At 39.6% G+C, this 22,878-nt stretch overlaps 1 protein-coding gene across 4 annotated transcripts in view; it reads right to left on the bottom strand.

The window, feature by feature from the left end:
* Positions 1–22,878, bottom strand: part of LOC123755055 (transmembrane protein 39A) — a 52,896-nt gene that overhangs the window by 5,853 nt on the left and 24,165 nt on the right. For 2 of the 4 annotated variants that reach the window (XM_069332841.1, XM_069332840.1), the window contains exons 2-9: positions 12,578–12,683; positions 12,082–12,283; positions 10,884–11,023; positions 10,582–10,680; positions 10,250–10,353; positions 3,897–4,060; positions 3,369–3,466; positions 2,473–2,680 (exon numbers count right to left, since the gene is read on the bottom strand). In XM_069332841.1, coding sequence (XP_069188942.1) covers positions 2,473–2,680; positions 3,369–3,466; positions 3,897–4,060; positions 10,250–10,353; positions 10,582–10,680; positions 10,884–11,023; positions 12,082–12,283; positions 12,578–12,654 — 1,092 coding nt within the window. In that variant the 5' untranslated portion in view covers positions 12,655–12,683. Of the gene's footprint in view, positions 1–2,472; positions 2,681–3,368; positions 3,467–3,896; positions 4,061–10,249; positions 10,354–10,581; positions 10,681–10,883; positions 11,024–12,081; positions 12,284–12,577; positions 12,722–18,130; positions 18,281–22,878 lie in introns of those variants that run through there. The other 2 variants (XM_045737517.2, XM_045737516.2) reach the window with 2 other exon arrangements.

Below are 22,878 nucleotides of genomic sequence, written 5' to 3'. Positions count from 1 at the left end.
CTCCCCAAAAATTTTTTAAAAGTAAATTAAAATAGATTTTATACTGAACCTAATTCACCCAAATCTTCACTACAAAAGTATGTATAAGTTATTACTTACCTTTACTGATGACTCCTGTTGGCATATGAAAGACAGTGAGGAGGGGGAAGGAGGTGAGGTGTTACTATTTGGAAGGAGAGTCCCTTTCCATTATAACATCAGGCAGTGATGACTTCTCTGGGGTACATATTCTGGCACGTTTTGCCTGCATACCACTAGGACCTGCTTCGGGCTCACTGCATGATTTTCTCATTTTCTTGAAGATTGTTTTTTCCTTTCTTTGTAACACTTGTTCGTAGTGAGACATCACATTGTCATTAGTAAGATCAATGCAACGGCTTGCTAAAGCTTTATCTTGGCGATTCTTTTCAGCAAAACTTTGCAGTTCTTCCCATACTGCACACATTTTCTTAATTAATGAGGAAGGGACATCCTCTACTGCCTCCTCCTCCTCCTTTTCCCCCTGAAGATTTGTTACACTGCCTAGCTAGTTCAACAACACGTGTACCATTTTCATGTTTACGAATGATCTTTTGTTTTTCCTCTATGGTCATTCTCACATTGTGTTTTCTTGCCTCGCACCTTACAACTGGCTTTCTTGGGACCCATGGTGCGATATATAATAACTTATGTTCAAATAGTCAAAAATCTGAAAAGAAACTGTAAATCCTTGCAAAGAATTCAGGCAGCATAGTCACTAGGCGGGAGGCACTGGTAAACTGAGGCGCGATCACCGTGCCACCACACGCTAGGTCAGCCATACGCGTATCAACAAACTCGTATCCCAAGGTAAAGTTCATAACCCGATTCAAATTATCCGAAGAAATCGGGGCTTGTAACCCGAAAAGTTCGTAAATAGGGGTTTGTAAACTGAGGTACCACTGTACGTATATATAGTACACACATGTATATCTAACAAATTTTATGCACCATAAACCAATAAAGTTTTACTGGGTGTGGCGATCAAATAAAAATACAGCATGGAGTGACAATACGAGAAGATGATGCCCCAGCAGACATCACCCAAACCTAGAAAACGCTTACACAATATACTATGGCACATCACCAAGACTAGCCACAGAACTGCTATTATCACAATTCTGTCACTAAAGCATGAATATAAAGCCCTTTTCACAAGGTTATATTGTAAAGGAGCACGAGGTCATTTCATGATGCATAAAGGCATGAAATAGTGTCTGAATACTGTCTCACTTGCCAAACACACTGAACATTATAAATAGCATTGTTTTCACCAATATCTGAACATTGTACATACAGGTACAGTAGTCCTTATCACAGTCAGGATCATCTATGACACTATCATTGCAAAATAATTGGTTACTTATTTTATTCATCATTATCAAGTGCTGCTGCAGCCCCCCCCAACCTGCACAGCCATGCTGTGGCCCCCCCCAACCCGCACAGCCATGCTGTGGCCCCCCCTCCAACCCTCACAGCTGTGCTGTGGCGCCCCCCCCCCCCAACCCGCACAGCTGTGCTGTGGGCCCTCCCCCCAACCCGCACAGCCATGCTGTGGACCCCCCCCCTCAAACCGCACAGTTGTGCTGTGGCCCCCCTCAACCTACACAGCCATGCTGCGCCCCTCCCCCCCCAACCCGTACAGCGGTGCTGCGAGCTTCACCAGTATGCGCCAGCCTTCATTGCTCGGGCATTACTGAGGAACAAGATGCGAGCCCCTTGTACCCATGGGTGTTTTAAATCTTAAAATATACCTACAAACGTGATATGCTGGTTGGCTTCATGATATTCCGGTGTGTGTGTGTAGTCCAATGGTTAAACCACATTGAAATATTAATTTACTGTACAGTTTAATGTCAGGTCACCTGGTGCTGGAGTCACCTGAAGTCCTCAGGACTATAATCCAATGCCACATCACCTGCCGACACTGGATTATACTGTACATGAACATAAACACCTTGAGCCCTTAAATTGCTCATGTATGTAACATGCAATTTGTTCAAGGTAGTGCCCGACAGGTGATGTGTGTAATACTGTTTAACCATGGTCACAGAGCAATCACACTACTGAGTGTTTCCTCTGCTATCAATATACTGTATGGTTTTAAACAAACAAGTTATTGTAAAAAAAAAATTTGGAAATCTGAAGATAATGGATACCTTATAAAAATTTGTTTAACTTTAGATAAAATCACTTATTTATAAACCAATACAATTTATTGTAGTAATATTTTGTACAACGAAATAATATTTTCTTTAAAAATTTACTATCAAGGGAGACTCAATATTATACTTGATTTTAACAAAAAAATTAATTTTAAAACATGCATAAAAATCTAAAGGTTTAAGTCAATCCAGAGAGGTGTTCCTAAGTTACAGTCTTAAAGTATTAAAACAAAGTAAAATCTTAAAGCATCCCCTGCTAAATGTCATGTGCAAGCAAACTGACACGTACATGTAACCTGGCATGTGTAGTGTTACCAGGTTCTGCAGCGTTAGTGATGCCTTCTGCTCGATAAAGTTCTCGGTTGTGTTTCACTAATGCTCCTTGTGGCCATAATACAGAATTGGACCAAGGATTATATGGAGCATGCGCTGACCGCCCTTCAACTCTAGCCCATCCTCCAAGATGCATTGATGCTCGGTGAAGGATATCACAATATCTGTAATATTTTAAGTCAAGTTGAAATGAAACAGCCCATGAAGTCAGTGTCTTTACAAAGAACAGTATGAGCCAATACTGTAATAAAACTGCCCACCTTCAGTCCTATTGGTAAAGTAATTAAAATGTGTAAATGTTTGGATAAAAAGAAAAAGACAACACAATCTAATCTATTCTGGATTTAATAAAATCTATCTTAGGCCTAACATATTATTATAATACGTACAGTAGTATATTAGGGCCAGGATAGGTTAGATTGTGTAGTTTTCTTTGTGTTCTTGTTCATATATTTTTCATTTGAACAAAAGGCAGACTGCTATATTTTAACAGTCCATACATCTCAAATTCCACCTTGGACCAACTTACTTTTAGACAAGCTGATGAATACATATTTGTCATTGACACAAATGAACTAGGATCTTAAGTAGCATATGTACTATGAGAGGAATATTGTATTATGACAATATACAGCACACGAAATTGGTCTTAAATGATACTAGAGTACTTTTAACCCTCTCAGCCAATATATTCCAATCTCTGTTGTATCTCTTGTAAATCATTCTTGTAGTTACCCCTTGAGAATAGTAATCAGAGCATGATCCCCCCCCCCCCCTTCATTAACACTACCTGGGTTCAGTTAAAACCCAGAACTCTGTAATTTACTTGAAAGTTAAAAACGATCTGCTTACCTTGCTGGGTAACAGTAGAGAAGGTGCCATATAAAACATGTACTCGTTACAAACAGAATATGAAATGAGACCCAAGGCACGTCATAATACAACGGACTCTGCAACATCAAATATATTATAGGCAATTATGAAAAACACAACAAGCCAAACCCTAAACAATCATAATTAATAGAACCACCATCTCTTCAACTGGCAGTTTACTTCTTGGTTAGGTTAGAAGCGACTACAAATCAATTGAACTATGCAATATGTTCATAGCACTACCTGGAATGTACCATGAAAGAGATACTGAACAAGGTAAAGATGAAGGCTGATGACAACTGATACTATTACTGTATTCAATGGTGAGGACAGAAAGCCTCATGAAAATGATAACAATGGTGATGAGGAAAATTCACTTCACCATTTATATATCCCACCAGGTCTATGAATGTGATAATGAAAGGCAAGTCATCTTGCAAAGAGAACCAAAATTCATCAAATGCTGTAACCTCCTTTGAAAAATACATTCAATGAACATATACTCACAGGGACAAAGAAACATGGAATGAGAGTTGTGTAGTAAACGATAACGAAAGTCTGGTACATGACTTGAGCCATGCGCTTGTTGCAATCATTAGTTAAAAATTCTACTTCTCCACGCACTGCTTCTGCACTGTTCAAGCAAGCATGTTGAATAAGACGCGGCACAGCTGAAAAGAATTAATGAACGCTCTATTTATTACTGAAAATACATTGTTAATATTTCAGATCTTTTTTTTTTTTTTGCCCCTTGGCTGTTGGACCAGTAGGAATATACAAGAGCCCCATCTACAAATATTTATCATATCGGTAGTTTGCTTCATATCCTTATCTAACATATCTTTTCAATGATTGCCATTTCCCCATTCTTAGTCTGTTTCATCGACTTTGCTTTTCTATTTCATGCCTTCTTTTGTTTTCCAGTTATGTAAGCTTGTTAATGTAAACATCATTCTTCTAGATGCACAAAACTGTCAATACATGTGCATCTCACCAAATATTGGATCATATCATTCTGGATCAATTCTGATTTATGTGGTCTGGATTTCAGGAAATTTGTCCATTTTTAATTATTCCCCAATTTTCTACATTTTTCACATAAAATAAAGAAAAAGAACCAATGGCTTTTGTTATAAAGACACCAACTCTTTCTCCTAATAATGTATTAAAAATGTCATCAGACTCTTATTAAAGGAATTTTTATCCACACCCTAATATTTCCCATTCTCCAAGGTTGAAAGTAAAATTCATAGAATCATATGAAGGAGAACCTATTTATTATGGAAACAGAGTGATATTTAGCTTACTTTCCCCACCCCAGCTACACCCCAAACTAAACCTTAACCCGAATCTGAAACCCTACTACACTTCGGAGTAGGAAGTAATGGGGGAGGGAAGAGAGAAGAGAAGAGAAGAGAAGATCAGAAGCAGGGTGAACCATACCTGCAGGGAAAGGAAGAGGTGGTATGAACTTAATCCATGTGGAGGTCAGCAACACCTCCAATTCCAGGTCCCTAAACACCATAGGGGCCAATTATGGGGCATCCAAATGCTGCAAACGTCCAACACAATCAAAACTTCATCTGTAAAGCAGCAGGCACCTGAGAAGTTTTGAAATTTGAAGAATCATTCAAGGAAGAGACCCAATGAGAGCAAACATCACAGGAGTTTGGTTTATAGTTGTCACTAATGTAGCAGGCAGCATGGTGGAGGGGGAGAGAGAATGATCATCATCCAATAGCAAGAATAGCTAGCACCCTTCAAGCTCGCACAGAGTGAGTGCTGATTTGATGGACCAATCCATAATGACCACACCAGAGGACAGAGGGTACTGCCAGGGCTTGCAGGAAATTAGCCAAACAGGAAATTCAGGCACTGGATCTGCTTGCCGAAAGAACAGGCACCAAATGCAGTAAAAAATCATAAGATATGAAAAGCAACCATAACATGCTGTATAAACATACATATGAATGCCAGTACACCCCCAAGCACAACTAGAATGCCCCCAACTAAGGGCCCAACCAGAAGAGTCAAAAGACTCATGATCAGCCAAAAGCAAGCTCTCTATCCGGGTAAACAGGCCTCTCAGGGGGGGGAGGGGGGAGCAAACTCCTGAAACCACCAGAGAAGTAACTTTGTCACTTCAAGGGCAGTGCTAACAAGCACTCATGGAAGGAAACCCCGAGCACATGCCGCTCAAAGCACAACAGAAGCCAAAAACTGGGCCGGGCTGCCTAAAGGTGACTAATGGGTTTAAGCCGATTTTGATTCGATATTGTTTTGTTTTGAATCGTTGTCAGAGTTGTTTGTCAGTTGTAAGGCTTCATTTTCTGTGAGTCTTACAGTTGTATTATTACAACTGTAATAATACAATAATGAAGCTGACAACTGTATTATATGGAGTTGTCAGCTTCACTGACTTTCTAGATTCTTTTCCTGGTGGAGTGGCAGATAGTCACTTGCTCCCTGTGCCACTTTGAGGGGGGGGCGAGGTTCTGGTTCTGGCTTCGATACCCATGTGTCCAAGGCACGCACGGGTATGAACAGCCAGAATAAAAACAGATGAAAATATTTGCAGATATTATGCAAAAGGAAAGTGCAGATATGGAACCAGAGGCATAGAATACACATTCATGCATCCCCAAAAATGCTAAAACATGTTGGGAGTGGCAGATGCCCTTTTTGGAACAGAGTGCAGATATTTCCACCCTAAGCTAGGCAAACTCTCACTTAATAAGAGGAAATGCTATAATCTTCAGTGCCCTGATTTCCACGCGAGAGGTATACAGCGCTATAGAAGAGAGGACAGCCAATACAATAACCCTGGAAGTTTTTTAGAGGCAGGCAGAAACAGAGGAACAGGCACACAGAAATGTTGCAGGAGTATGGATGGAGAGGGTAACATGCCCAAGACTGGCCTACAATTCATCATCAAGCACACACATACTACACCCCCAACTACACAAACTACAACACTCCCCAGTACCATTACTGAAACTGGACAAATCATTGCCAGAACAGCACACCCTGGATCAAGGTGGAGAGGGGGAAGAACTACCACAACCCTCCAATAGTGACACTCAATATGGAAAATCATTCATATTTGCAAACATACAAGGCCTAAGGTCAAAATCAAGATATAAAGTTCATAAATGGCCTCCTAGTAAGAGTCAAACTCAATATTTGAGGCATTCACGGAAACTCATACAAAAGATTACATGGAGAGTGAAATCTGGATTCCAAACTATTATTTATATAGATGTGATAGAGAAACTAGGTCAAAGGGAGGAGTATGTCAATACATTAAAAAGAGGATCTGGTATGCACAGAGCTACTAAACTCAATTAATGAGATGGTAGAGGTACTTGGAATTAAGGTAGAAAAATAAACCTAATTATTATTCTAATATATAAACTGCCAGGTACACCGGTTGTGGAATTCACAAAGCAGATGCACAAAATAGAGAACATCCTTGATAACCTAGCAAACTCAGTTCCTTCATCTTCAAACTCATCTTCCTTGGAGACTTCAATCTACCAAGTCTAAAATGGAGAATGGCAAACAAAAATATCATAGCAGGGAATCAACTTGGAAATAACCAACCACAGGTAAGAGAACGTTTGAGTTTCTGTGACAAATTCTTGCTCAATCAACAGATTACAGAAGCAACCAGGAACAAAAGCACATTAGACCTCTTATTCACAAACAATGATGAACTAATCAGACACATTACAATCTCAGATACTAACATAATCAGACAATAAACTCATTGAAGTGCAAACTAACATTAATAATGGTAATAGGTCCAAGAGAACCAACAAGCGAGAAGGGGCATTCAATCAATCCAATTTCAACAATATGAGGATCAACTGGGAAAAAATAAATATAGACCTTGCAAACATTCAATGGGAGACTGTCTTACGTGACAAAACTCTCACACAGGGAATAGCTCAACTGACAGCCGAAGCATACAAGATCTGCTTGAAGCATGTGCCTGCAAGGAGGGTCAGAAAGACAAGCACTCTAGAAAGATAATGCAGACGAATGTACAGAAGGGAAAAAATAATGGAAATGTTTAAACAGACATGATTATCACAAGAAAGGAAAATAAACCTAAACAGGAAGATCGAAGAAATAGAGCAAACATAGAAGCGATCATAAGTCTGAGAAAATGGAATTGGAACAGAAAAGTATACAAGAGATAAAAAAAAAAATCCAAAATATTTGTTCACATATGCAAAATCAAAAACCTCCACCAGTATTGGACCTACAACCAAAGTTACTATACAGAGGGCAACAAGGAAATTAGTGAAATTCTAAGAAGCCAGTACGAGGCTATGTTTAGCACACCAATAAACATGAAGGTTGAAGATCCAGACAGCTTCTTTATGAATGACATCCAAGCTGCAGATAATATAATAGATATTAAAACGAACTCTGAAGACTTTGAAAGAGAAATTGACAACATGCCCATGCACTCAGCCCCTGGTTCTGACTCATGGAATTCATGAGCCCCTGGTTCTGACTCATGGAAATGTGACTCAAATACAAGTCACAGCTTCAAATCATCCTTTGCAGATGACACCAAAAATCAGCATGAAAATTACCTCTTTTGAAGACATTGAAAAACTACAAGCAGATATTAACACAGTTTTGGACTGGGCAGCAGAAAATAACACAATGTTTAACAGTGATAAATTCAAGGTACTCCGGTACGGTACAAATGAGGACCTTAAACATTCATAAAGAAATGTAAAGTACCAGTAGCACTAGCACTCAGTGTAATATGGAAAAAGGGCCTGGATACAGAGAATATCATAGCAGGTACCTATTTACTGCTAGGTGAAAAGGGGCCTCAGGCTAAAAGAAACTCTGCCCATTTGTTTCTGCCTCCACCAGGGATCAAACCCGGAACCTTAGGACTACGAATCCCAGGCACTGTCCACTCAGCTGTCAGACCCCTATGTATCCCCCAAAATATCCACCTTACACCTGTCCTTAGTCACAGCACCATGCAACCATATGCAGCTAGAGGGTTACACAAATTAGTGGTAATGCAAACCTTTATACATGAATAGGAGACACCAGTGTAATGTAGTTGGCATCCGTCAATCCCGTGGGGGTTATGGAGTTGTGCCCTGGATGTCTAGTTGTTGTAGTCTAGTTGGATGCAACGCCTACTGTGACTGTGAAGGCCAACCCGAGAATGACGGTCCTTACTGCAGCAAGCGCAGATAAACGCCAAAGCAGATGCGTCTGACAGTGGTCCAGACCTCCTCTGAAGTCTATTATCCTCCACCTGCCTCTTCAGTTCATCCTCGAATTGCTGGAGTTCCTTCTGCACTTTACATCTCCAGGCAGATCTGTCCACAGCTGCTGCCTCCCAAGTGTTGATGTCGATGTTCATCTGCTTGAGGTCGCGTTTGCAGGCGTCTTTGAAATGCAGCTGAGGTCTTCCGGTGGGTCTCCTTTCTGATGCCAGTTCTCCATACAAGAAGTCCTTCGATATGTGGCCATCTTCCATGCGCGTGACACGTCTCAGCCATCGCATGTATCTCTGCTTCAGGAAAGTGAACATTGAAGGGACTTCTGTTCTCTCGAGTACTGTGTTGTTGATGACGTGGTCTTTCCACGTGATGTCAAGGATGCGTCTCAGGTTCCGCATATGAAAGGTATTGAATCGTCTCTCCTGGCGAGAGCGCAGGGTCCAGGATTCCGAGCTGTAGAGAAGTGTACTTACCACACATGCCATGTAGACTTGTGCCTTTGTGTGCACTGTCAGTTTGGCATTTTCCCAAACACGCTTTGTGAGCTTGACCAGTGTTGTTGTGGCCTTCCCGATACATCTGTTGAGCTCAGTGTCCAGGGAAAGGGTATCTGAGGTTGTGGAGCCCAGGTACACAAACTCGTGAACTGCCTCTAGCACATAGTCTGCGATGTTTATACAGGGTAGCTCATTGAGGTCTTGTGCCATCACCTATGTCTTCTTCAGGCTGATTGTCAGGCCGAATGCAAAACAGGCTGCGGCAAAGCAATTGAGTAGCTGTTGCAGGCCTTCTGCTGTATGTGTGGTGATCGCTGCATCGTCGGCAAAGAGGAACTCCCCGAGGGATTCACATCTGTACTTTCGTCTTTGCTTGGAGTCTGGATAGATTATAGAGCTCTCCATCAGATCTTGTACGGAGATAGATGCCCTTGGCTTTTTAGCTTGGCTTGATGAATGGTTCAGAAGTTAGGCCGTCGTACACGACTGTTCCCTTCATGTCCTTGTGGAACGATTGTATCATGCTGAGTAGCATGATAAATGAGCACGAGGATGCCGAAAACGATGCACCAAAGCAATTAAACCATGTAACAACATCTAAGTAAACAAACAATACACACACAAATACTAATTAACTGATGGCAGACATAAGGCAGGTAAGAAACTATTCAAAGAAACAAAAGGCAATTCATGCAATGAGAGAGAAAGTATCTAAAGGTTGTAAAGACACAGATTTTCACTGTTGGGGGGACAGGAAGCATGTTAGGCTTATCAAGGTCCCCTCTAGGCCAGTGACTGACCTTTTCCAGATGGTAACCTAAAACAGTTGCCTTACCCCCCAGATACCTATTTATTGCTAGGTAAACCAAGGCATCAGGTATAAGAAAACGTGCCTAATGTCTCTCCCTGCTTGGGAACCAAACCTGTGACCAATCAGTTGTGAAATGACCACCGAGTTACGGACATGGTTTTTATGAAAAATCGTTTAATAGCTAGCATGTTAAGAATGTAGGATATGCTAGGAAGATTGCCACATCTTCAAATTTTTATTTGATATACATACTATGAGAACAAATAAAGCATACAGTATATGTACCTTGCCTGGATTTAATTCCTTCCTCCTTGTAATGCATAGGAACTGGAATAACTTCTAGGAATGATGTGATCTCCATATCAAATATGAAGACATAAAACACAAGCCTGAAAGGATTAACAGACTTATTATCTGCATATAGCTTTATTAATAGACATACAATACAGAAACAGACCTGTAAATATTCAATTACCTCAGAAAAGGCAGCTTATCAGATACAAGACACACACACACACACAGACAACAATCAAATGATGCATAAAATTTATTATACAGCACAATATATAAAAACCAATTAAATACGAAGATTTGTAAATGAAGAGTTAATTACTCACGGGTATCCAAGAGCCAAAATCTTGATGTAAGTGAGTGCATCACAGATGGTGTACAAACAAAAGCCAAGAAGTGTCGAGATAATAAACACAAACACCATTCTGATGAAAGAAACAAGCCTCAAATAAGAATTCGAACCAGATAGGAAAAGAGAGTCCAAATACTGTACGCATATTTATTCATACACAATCTTCTCAATTCAGTATCCCCCTGATGAGGATAGGAATTTAAAATATAGCTTTGCTCCTGCACAATATATTCCTCGCCCTCTCCTCAAAAACAAAAGGTGTTGAATTTCACTTACCGAGCAAGAGAAAGAGCCGATTTCCACAAAGATTGATGAAGGCATCTCGTAATAACTAACTTGAGGATGCTCCAACCCCACCTTCGGGTCAGTGTCACCACAATAAACCACACTACACTTCCATCAATCAGGTACAGGTTCTGTGTAAAAGATATATTGTATTGGAAATACAGTATAATGCAATAAAATACAAAATAAGGCACAGTAATAACCCTTATGTAATTAAAAATAAATTTAAATGTTTCTTGTCTACATCCACTTGAAAAACAAAGTACAAGTTTATCTCTAAATTACTGGTAATGATGCTAGTGAATTATACATTCCACTGGGCTCCAAGAAAAACTCGGGAGACAAATGTAATAAAACGTACTTCTCTGTTGGGCTGCTCAATACTTCCACGTAGCTATAACACTGATGCTGCCAAGCCTTGGGGCATCCATACTAGGCTTCTAGGACCTACCCGAGTCTACCATAAGCCAGGACCAGACCTGGTGTCATCTCTCACCATGAAGAAAGGGGAGCTTAGGAATCACAAATAAACCAAAAACCTAGAAAAAATCCACAGAAATTATAAGCACATAAAAGCAAGCAACTGCTTGAAAGGAAAATGGTACCCCCTGAGGAAAACAAAGAAAACAATCATTGCTGTAGGATACACACTTGAGCCATAATGTGCCTAACTGCCAACAGATACGTGCCCAGAAATAGTGTTGAAAGGAATGGCATGGAATAATGAAATTACATAGTTTGGTGGGCTACTCAATAGCTCTCTTCCTGCCCTGTTCCCTTCTTTTTCATTAAAGTTAGGGGGGAGAAGGTATATGTTCAGTCAATTCGTGTATAAGGTGATCGACTGTTGGGGGCCCCCAGGTGACCTTGGTTGCCACCTGATGGCAGTCAGACCCATAAAGGCTCGGATGTTTACCCTGCAGTATTGACCGTTTGCCTCAAGTTTCCTCCGAGTAACTGATTCAATTTCAAACAGTTGTCCATTTTGGTGCATATATACTTTGTTTTGTTTGTCTTTATTTTGGGTTGATCTCTGATCCTCATGCTCCAGTCACCTCACAGAAAGACCCAGATTCTGGTACTGGCTTCCAGTTGCCTCAGGTAGGTCTCAGGTGCCTAGGTGTAATTCTCCAAGACTTCACAACTCCATAGCTCAAGCTCAGGGAAAAATATTTGTAGATCTACATACCATAGCATATTTAGTGTGAGAATGGGGCAGCCAAAAGACAGTGCGGTAGATATTCAGGTACTGCAGCGCGAGGGACATAAGGCTAAACACCAACATTAGTGTCTCAAATCCCAATTCTGAGATACGGGGAATGTCCGGAATAGTCATGTGCTTTGGTGGTGTTATAGGCATCAGTGGAGGCCCATCTTCTGCATGCCCTAGCCTGCATCAAGAACAACTTTTAATATTTGTTTATGAATCATTTATCAAACACATTCAAAAATAAAATTAGGATTTGTATGAGCACATATTTTAACTGAATTTGCAGCATTTATTGCATTTTTACATAAAAAAGGAAAAAGACTATAAATTACTAATGATATACTTCAGCTGAATTAAAATGATTTAACCATGAAACATGCTCTGGAGGACCTTCCAGAGCATGTTTCTCTGTCATGTTGGTGGGTCTTTGATGAGACAACCTTCTCATCAAAGACCCACCAAGAACAGCACTAACCTCTTCAAGTCATGGTCCAGGAGTGCCACAGGCTTAGGAGGGGGAGCACGGGAAGTGTTGCGTCGTCCTCCTGCCATTTCTTCCCTTTTGTCAATACCGCTCAGTTCTACCATGTTAAATTTGTAGTATGAGACACTTACATTCCTGTGTCGAAAATTTTAATAATAAGTTGTAATTAAAAGTTGATATCACATTTTGACAAGAGGGTTAAAACATTACAAATTACAGTAATTGGCTATGAAAGAATAGAACATCGAGCATAATGAAATGCCACTTTCTGGGCAATACCTTAGTAGCTCCCCAGAGCTTACCGCATTAACACTCTAGGGTTCATTCCAACTCCAGACACCTGTGACCATCTCTGATCACAGGTGTGATTCTTGGGAGTTAGCACTGGAATCTTGCCCCTTTTATGTGATGTTTCAGCCTAGTTCAACCCACTACCATTTTAAACCACCTTAAAAGTCAAAAAGGTGTCATAAAACATTTTAAACTATGATAAAGTATTTAGAAACATCAATTTACCAAACAAATATCTGGACTACGTATACCACCCACTTGCAAAGTTCCTCCTGGCTATCAGGAGAGTGGCAGAGTGGCAGTGCAAGCCACTCGGCAGTCCAGCAGGGCAACACCCCTTCCCCTCATTCTTGATCCTAAGCAAAATACAACTGAATCGGGAAAGAAGGTAGAGAGCAGGAATCGCGAGCTATTGAGATGCCCATGAAGTTTTATCTCTATTACACTCAAAAGTTCTATTTCTCATGTTGCTTCCTCAGTAGCTCTAGAGTTTCCTCATTATGGTGGTGAAAATTCCAAGGTACACGACATCATTACCAATAATGAGGCACCAGGCAAGAGAAATAACACATGAGAAAAAGGTGGAACTTACTGGTGGTGGATACTCTGATAGCAAGACCTGGGCAACAAGAGAGAAAAAGGTCAGAGACAAATGTCTCGTTCCAACACAATGCAGCTTCTCTGGAGGATGTTAGATGGTCAGATTACAGACTGCCAAGGCAGAGTTTGATCTTCAGAAACCTGAGATCCTGCTTTTTTGTTGTCAACATATTATTTACAGTGCGAGGTGGATTACTGACCACACAAACTGTCTCAATGATCAGTTAACCCTGACGAAATGAAGCAATCTCGTTTTTTCACCAAGAAGGAAGAGGCATCTGCAACATAAGAATGATACCCTGACTAAAGTAACGATAATTGTGATGCAAATTGTGATGCCTACAAAGAGCATGATGCTCATCAACCCTGCTGTATGGAATGAGCGCAAATAAGAACACAACATCTTCCAGAGAAGAAGACAATCAAAACCTTGGCAATGAAAAAACTTAAGGATACAAGTCAAAGACCAGGATGACCCTGACCCAAGAGACTCATGATTCAGTTCAAGATAAAAAAAGTCCAAGCCAATTTAATACACAGGACAAAAGACAATCTATTACCATGTAGAAATCTGGAGCCACATACAAAGGAAGCTGGCAATTCAATGCAGAAGCAAAAGCATCACTTAAGGCCACCTTAGTGTATCCCACATCCAACGAAAGGAGGCTTTGTCCACCTAGCACCCCATCAAAATTGTGTACAAGTGAGAAAAATCATCCAAGCACATAGGGGACCCCTCTGAGGACTAAACCTTAAGAATCCAGGAGCAAGGCTATCTGTAGAGTTGTCCTCCAGAGTGGAAGGGGACATATGGCACACCCTTAGTTCAAGCAATAGTACACAGGTAGGCAGTCCAGATGAAGATGGATGGCTAATCACCACTGGAGAGGAATATGCTGGTGCACCATCCAAACGGCCACAAACTTAGTACCTATAATAGAAGCATGTCGTATCCAAAAGCATCACAACCCCTAACCAGTGTAGTGACAACTAGAGACAAATCCCTAACCCTTGTACCATGCTCTCACAGAGATACTGTATCTCATTTGACGGGGCTTGAAAAATTACCAAATTTTGTAATATTTTAATGGTTTTTAAAGTTTTCCCACTCTGATTTGAGCTAAAAATAATCAAATTTGCCAATATTTTGATATTTTACATTTATAAAAAAAATTAAGTCAATGTTAATAATTCATTAATCCCCTACACCATGGAGATGTCACATGAAACAGGTGAGCAGTTCAGGGGCTAGCCTAGGTAGGATGCATCTGTGGACAGCCCAATTCAGCACATGATAGCACAGATGACAGTATGGTGCCATCAGCCACACCTGACCCAGCACCATCAATAGTGAGGCACCCAGAGAAAACAGAGTAAAATAAAGAAGAAAGAGGGATGGAGCTGTAGTATTCCAGATCAACCCCAACCAAGCACAAGGCTGGCCAGCACTGCCTGTCACCCCTATAAATTTACCGAGAAGGAAAAGCAACTCAAATCCCAATTTCTCTGATTAAATCTTCAACTATCAAACATTATGTGATTTGAGATACAAATCAACCAGTCACTGAGGTAGGACAGAATTCAAACCCCACAGACAACTCGTGGGGTTTGAATTGAACTCGCCATCTGACTCAATCTGGGTGACAAGTTGACCTCAGTAGTAAAAACATACTCCACTCAAAAACCCAACTAATCCCTGAACTACAGGTAGATCTACACATGCCAATAAGCATCCTGCATATCCAGGAATATAACACAGAACTACCTTTATATTACTTGGCTAACCTGGGACATGGTAGTCACCAGAAATGTTGGACAGGATATACAAGTACAGTACTAAACATTATTTAGCCAAGGAAGGCCTAAAAAAAAAATATTTGACTAAAGTACTTTTCTTTGGAATGAGAAACGGAGATAACACCCATAGGGAGCATGTCACCACTGTCACATGGCGTTTATCCTGCCACCTCACTGAAGGTAAAGACAGGATACCAATTAATGAATATTCAGGATCTGGGTTTCAGGACATCTAACTGGATGTTGTTGGCTGTTCCTAACGTTTTGAATATTTACTATCCTCCCTGGACCTGTCTGGTGCTTAGACACCAATCTAGCCCAAGTTTATTTTTCCCCAAGCCCTGAGTTTGTGGCCTCACCTGAGGCCACAAACGAATTTTTCTTTGTTCCATTATTAATCTGGGTTTTTTTAGTATAAAGCCAGTTTCCTCACTGAAGTGCTATTGGAGGAATGCATGATTTTTGACACTCAAAATATGATTTTAAATTATGAGTTGCATAAGAAACGTGTACCAGGATGTAAAAAATATTAGTCTATTTCTTTAAATTTAAGTTGTGGATATTGTAACATATATACTTGCAAGATATGCACATGCTCTGGTGATCTTTTTTTACTATCATTTTAAAAATTGGTGCAGGAAATGCAGGGTTTTTTAAACATCGATGTCTGGAGATCAGGGACTTTAGGGTTAATGTTTATGCAGTGGCTTATTGTCATATACTGTAGCATATTTATACATTAGTCAAAATATTTATATAAAAATTCCATGACCACAAACCTAATGCAAAAAGGGAATAAATGACAAAAATATATCTTCATTAAATTTTTAAAGTGGATTGTGTTACTGGAACACTAGCATAATTTTTTGTTGGGACTTTCAATGCTACATTTGAATGAGTAAATGCTAACATCTCAGTTACTATTGTACCTACAGACTTGATTTTTCTGCTCTATTATATTTATACATCTCTCTCATTACAAATACTGTTGTCTGCAAAAATGTTAATGATAAATTTGACTTCAGTATTTGGAACACCAAAAAATGGCAACTTTACCGCATTCCATAAAAAAAAAAAAAAATTCTTTCATGCTAAAATAATGATGGTGTTTAAACCATGAAAATACAGAGCATTTGAAAGAAAGTATACCACTTTCTAAGAACGACAAAAGCAAGTGAACAATAAACCCTTTCTCACTTTTTTAAACATTCGTAATAAAGCACCAATCAGGGAAGAGTCATCAAGTTTCTGTGGATCCCCTTCCATGTTGGAATATGTGAGAATGAATGAGCAGATGTGCTGGCTGCTGAAGGTGCTGAAGGAGACCATATTGAATACTTCATACCCAAGACTCTACTACAAATTAGAGGTATTGTCAGGCAACATCACTGTGACAAGGTAATTGAGGAAAGGAGGATAGAAGCAGAAACCAGTGAATCTGTACGATGGTACAACATGGTTGCAGCTGGCAATCCCAATCATTATGGACGAATAGGAGGAGGACGTGGGAGAGAATCAGTAATAGCGAGAATCCGTCTGGGATACAAATACCCATGGAGATACGGAATGGAAACAATAGTTAATCAGCGAAGTTGCAGAATCTGTGATGAGAGTGACGGACACCGCCTTGACCACTATCTACGTGAATGTGAACACCTGAGACATTAGAAATATGTGTAGAATAATAAACCCCACATTGTTTGAGTTAGGAAAACACTATTTGTCAAATATTGATACTGTTCTTAAAAGATTTCCCTATTTTGCACCTGTAAGATAACGTAAGCTTTTAAGGGTTGACAAATGTTAATCTTCTTGTTTGAGGGGGTCCATCTAATTACCACAAGCTACACAAGCTTCACAAAGCTTCTTGGCAATACGTTAGTAATTAATAAATATGATATGTTAGGTTAGGCTGACCTGACCTAACCTAACTTAACCAAACCAAACCTAACCTAACCTAACCGACGCTTGGATCGTCAACTTGATTTGGTGTCACCAGCTCTTTATTTTCGTCTAATTTCTTTATAAAAAGATACTTTTCAGATTAAAATTGTGTTTTTTTCGTGTTGTACATTCAGCACCAACATTATAATGAGTAAATATATTGTTTATTCATTACTAATGTATTGCCAGGAAGCTTTGTGAAGCTTGTGTAGCTTGTGGTAGCTTGCGGTAATTAGACGGACTGGTTTGAGGTGCTGTTCACTTGAGACAGTTAAGCAAGTACCAGCTGTGTCTGGGTACAAGTGACAGGATGAACAACCCAGAGGGTTTTCTTCCTTTTGGGGAGTGTTGTACATGCTGCTATGGCAGTATGTCCACTCAAGATGAGTGATGCTGTCCAATAAACTCGCCCCTCAAGGCAAAATTTAATTTTAAGCACACGAGATTCTGCACTCTTTGAATATAATACAAAAAATTTTTAACCAACCACTCGGAAATCAATGTTCCAGTTACATTATCCTGTACCTTGTTAACTAAGGTAGAGGAATAACTGTTTGGATAGTTCTCCTTTAACTTATGAAAAAGTGTCATGCATCTGATGGGTTGGACTTCAACACTGCATGGAACAATTTCACTACCCAAGTCGCCCATTTCCAACTACGCCCATACGTTCTGTCACGCTACTGGTGACGAGTTAGTTATGGTTAAGTTTGTTGAGTGTGGTTCGTTCAAATTAACATCAAGATAATTATAAATATGGCTGGGATAAGGTTAGCAGGTAACTGGAAAATAGATCCTCAAGTGTCACAAAAAAAGGATAATGTCACTGCATAATAATAACCATCACAAACACTAATATAAAATAATTACAAATGCAAGTAGCATACATATTTACTCAACACGCAGACCTACCTGCAAGGATAGCGTATGAGCGTCAGTTGGTACAGTTCTGTCGCCTACGAGAGAAAAATAAGCCTTCTTTATCTCCTGTTTGTAAACAAATAAACACGAGGTCGGTTAAGTGCTGTTACCAAAACGCCGACCAGTGTTACCAGCGCTGGCACCAGTGTTAAGAGAATAAATCTCTGGGGTTCCCTAAATTTGGATTACTGTATCCAAGCATGGAGACCTCATCTTCAGAAAAACATCTTTTCTCTTTCATCTTTCAAACATCTTTCTATCTCTGTTTTGGAGAAAATCCAACCCCGGGCAACAAAAATCCTTCCAGAAGGAAGTCGATACCCATACAAGGAACAGAGGGTTAACACTTTTCAGTGTCAGAATAGTTAACAGAGTTGCCTGTGTCTCAAAATGCAAATTATTACTTACAGTGTACCTGAGAGTACTTGTAAGCAATCTACCTCGTTTTTCTTTTTTTTTTAATTTTGTGTTTGTCTTGTATAGTCTTGTTTATATGTTTATTTCCCCCCTTTTATATCAAAATTTTGTTTTGTAATTGCCATTCTTGCCTTGTTTTCCTACAACCAGCCTTCTTATGCAAACAAGTATAGACCCAGAACTAAACCTCTTATCCACTATCTATGACAATCATCACTTTAGTGATCAAAATTGCAGATATTTTACAGCTCATGATGTAAACAATGTATTAACACAATCACAATATCTCTGTAATTAACTTGAATGTAAGATCACTAAGCAAACACTTCGATGATGTTAGTGCCTTGATTGAAACTATTGACAACAAATTCTCTTTTATTATACTTACTGAAACGTGGTTAAAAGAGGATACTACTCAACTCTTTAACATGCCAAACTACTCAGCAATTCACAACTGTCGACCAATTCAGAGAGGTGGTGGTACTGCTCTTTACTACCACCAAGAACTAACATGCTTAAAAGTAATTAGAACTAGAGACTACTGTGGGGAGTATATCTTCGCCAGTTTCAGCGTCAAGGGGGCTGAGTCTGTCCTGACTGTGAGAGCAGTCTATAGAATTCCTAACACTAATGTGTCCGAATTCAACTCTAATCTTAGGAATCTAATACTAGATAACAGACTGAACAAAAACCATCTAATTATCGCAGGGGACTTTAATATTGACCTCTGCGAGCCTGAAAACCCTACTGCTGCCAGCTTCCTCAACTGTATGAATTCCTGCTTCCTCCGTTTCCACTACCGCCCACGGGATGGGTATGGGGTGCATAATAAATGAACTAAACTAACTAAAAACTCATACCCTTAATCACTAGACCTACTAGAATCACCGATAGTACTGCCACGGCTCTTGATCACATCTGGACCAACATAACCTCTCCGCTTACTTCAGGGATAATCATCGATAGCACTACAGACCATTACCCCACATTTCTCCTAACATTAACAAACCACCTCTAGAGACAAGGGAGATAAGCTTTAGGCTGCACAATGAAACTGCCATAGGCAATTTTATAGCTGTTGTTGCTAATGTCAACTGGGAGTCCGAATTAGGTAACATAGGGGACATCAACCTAGCAGTGCAATCTTTTCTTCGAAAAACTCTCAGCCTTTATAACACCCATTGTCCTATGCTAACGAAACAAGTCAAAACTAAAAGGCTAAACAATCCTTGGCTTACAAAGGGGATACTTAAATCAATTAATAAAAAACATGACCTTGAGAAAAAGTATAGGTTAGGAATCGTCTCCAAAGAATTTTCAAAGAATTACTCATCGTTGCTATCTAAAATAATTAGGAGAGCCAAAATTAAATACTACGAAGATAAATTTACCCACACAAAGGGCAACATTAAGAAAACATGGAGCACAATTTCACAAATATTGGGATCAAAGAAGATTTTAAATAACAAACCAATACTCCTGTCAAATAATGATGGTCTGCTTTCAGCCTCTGACACTGCTTTTGCGTTCAATAGGTTCTTCTCTTCCATTGGGTCATCCCTTGCAAATGATATTCCATCTTCCAGTACTAATATTCAGGACTATCTTACAGGTAACTATCCACAGTCTCTGTACCTAACGCCTACTAATTCCACTGATGTTACTGACATAATCCTTTCCCTTAAAACCAAGTCTAGTGCCCTTGAGGAGATACCAACTCTTATTTACAAAAAAGCCTCCAGATTTTTAGCTCCTGCCATTGCATTGCTATTCAACAAGTCACTTGAACTACAAACGTTTCCAGATATTCTAAAAAAAAAAGCGAGAGTAACCCCTGTCCACAAATGTGGTGATCCCACTGATGTTAACAACTTAAGACCTATATCAATTCTGCCAAACTTGTCTAAAATATTTGAAAAAATTATCTACAAGCAGCTTTACTCTTATCTAGCCAAACACAATATACTTAGCTCTTGTCAATATGGCTTCAGACCCCAAAAAAGCACTAACGATGCACTTATTTGTATGATTAACTTGATACAAGCAGCTCTTGATAAAAATGAGTTCCCTATTGGGTTATTTGTAGACCTGCGTAAGGCTTTTAACACTGTCAACCACCAAAACCTTCTTCTTAAATTACATCATTATGGAGTCAGAGGTCAAAAGCAGAAAAATATCAATATACAATTTGGTCGACAAACAGCATTGTTTAAAATAGCAGACATGGGTTGACATTTTAGGGGTAAGGTAGGTTACAGGGAGTTAATTAGGTAGTGCTTAGTTTTTATCTTAAACTGGTTGAGAGAGGTACAGTCTTTAACATGATTGGGAAGGTCATTCCACATTATGGGTCCCTTGATTTGTAGAGCATTTCTAGTTTGATTAAGTCGTACTCTTGGAATATAAAAAAAGTATTTGTTTCTGGTGTGGTGCTCATGGGATCTGTTACAACCTTCTAGGAAGCTTTTAAGGTCAGGATTGACATTACAGTTCAGCGTTTTATATATATACAATACACATGAGAGGATGTGCAGTGACTTAATATCTAAAATATTCAGAGATTTGAGTAAGGGTACCGAGTGCTGTCTGGGACCAGAGTTAGATATTGTTCTAATAGCAGCTTTGTGTTGAGTAATTAGAGGACGTAAATTATTTTGGGTAGTAGAACCCCAAGCACAAATACCATAGATGAGGGAGTGATAGAACGTCACCAGGGCAGGGCGAGGTACATAATATCTGATCTTAGAAAAAATGCCAACAGTTTTTTTTAACTTTTTTTTATATATATTTTGAATGTGTCTCTGGAAATTCAGCTTGTGGTCATTAAGAACGTCAAGGAATTTGCCATCTACTTTGTTACAAATTTGGGAATTATTTATCCTGAGATTTATTTGATTTAAGGATTTATTGCCAAACAAAATATAGAACGTTTTATCAATGTTCAGGGTGAGTTTGTTGGCAGTTACCCAAAGATGGACTTTATTTAGCTCAGTATTCACTATGACATTTAAAGCAAGGGGTGTCAGGACTGGAGTAAATGAAGGTTGTGTCGTCAGCAAATAGAATTGGTTTGAGGTGTTGGGAGGCATTTGGAAGGTCATTAATGTAGATGAGAAAGAGGAGAGGGCCAAGTATGCTGCCCTGAGGAACACCGATGTTGATGGGTAGGGTGGGAGAAATTGAATTATTCACAAACATATTGGAGCCTGTCAGTAAGGTAAGATTTGAGGTATTGTAGGGAGTGACCTCTGACTCCATAATGATTGACCTCTGACTCCATAATGATGTAATTTAAGAAGGTTTTGGTGGTTGACAGTGTCAAAAGCCTTACGCAGATCCACAAATAACCCAACAGGGAACTCATTTTTATCAAGAGCTGCATGTATCAAGTTAATCATACTAATAAGTGCATCGTTAGTGTTTTTTTGGGTCTGAAGTCATATTGACAAGAGCTAAGTATATTGTGTTTGGCTAGATAAGAGTAAAGCTGCTTGTAGATTAGTTTTTCAAATATTTTTGACAAGTTTGGCAGGATTGATATAGGTCTGTAGTTAACATCAGTGAGCTCACCACATTTGTGGACAGGGGTTACTCTCGTTTTTTTTTTTAGAATATCTGGAAAGGTTTGGAGTTCAAGTGACTTGTTGAAGAGCAAGGCAATAACAGGACCTAAAGATCTGGAGGCTTTTTTGTAAATTAAAGTTGGTATCTCCTCAAGGGCATTAGACTTGGGTTTAAGGGAAAGGATTATCTCATTAACATCAGTGGAATTTGCAGGCGTTAGGTACAGAGACTGTGGATAGTTACCTGTAAGATAGTCCTGAACATCAGTACTAACATTAGTATTCGGGACCAAAGAGCCAAAGCTCATCCCCCGTAAGCACAACTAGGTGAATAGAATGATAGAGTAACTGGTGTGAATTTCACTTTGCCTCAAGTCTCCGAAATTTAATTGATGTTCCTGGGATATTGCTGCTCTCAGGCTGCTCAAAGGCAGTCCAAGTTGGTAATCAATTACCTCTTAACGAGCAAAAATCTTGGCCAACTCATCAGTTCTATCATGCATTCGGAGACCAATATGGGAAGGGATCCACAGGAGACAAACTCTGACTCCATCATTGATTATTTCATTATATCTGTGTCTAGCTTCAGAGATAAGCACGTCACAGTTATGCCTTAGGGAGCTGAGGGCAGTCAAGGATGACAAGGAGTCACTTACAATTAGCGTGTCAACTTTGGATTCATATACGCGCTCGAGTGCAAGGATTATGGCAACCAATTCTGTTTGAAGAGTGGAGGCCCAGTTACTGCAGAGACGCGCT

Source organism: Procambarus clarkii, chromosome 28 (assembly GCF_040958095.1).
Source record: "Procambarus clarkii isolate CNS0578487 chromosome 28, FALCON_Pclarkii_2.0, whole genome shotgun sequence".
Lineage (NCBI taxonomy): Eukaryota > Metazoa > Arthropoda > Malacostraca > Decapoda > Cambaridae > Procambarus > Procambarus clarkii.
Note: the sequence above shows the minus strand (reverse complement) of the source record. Positions and strands in the feature narration are given on the sequence as shown.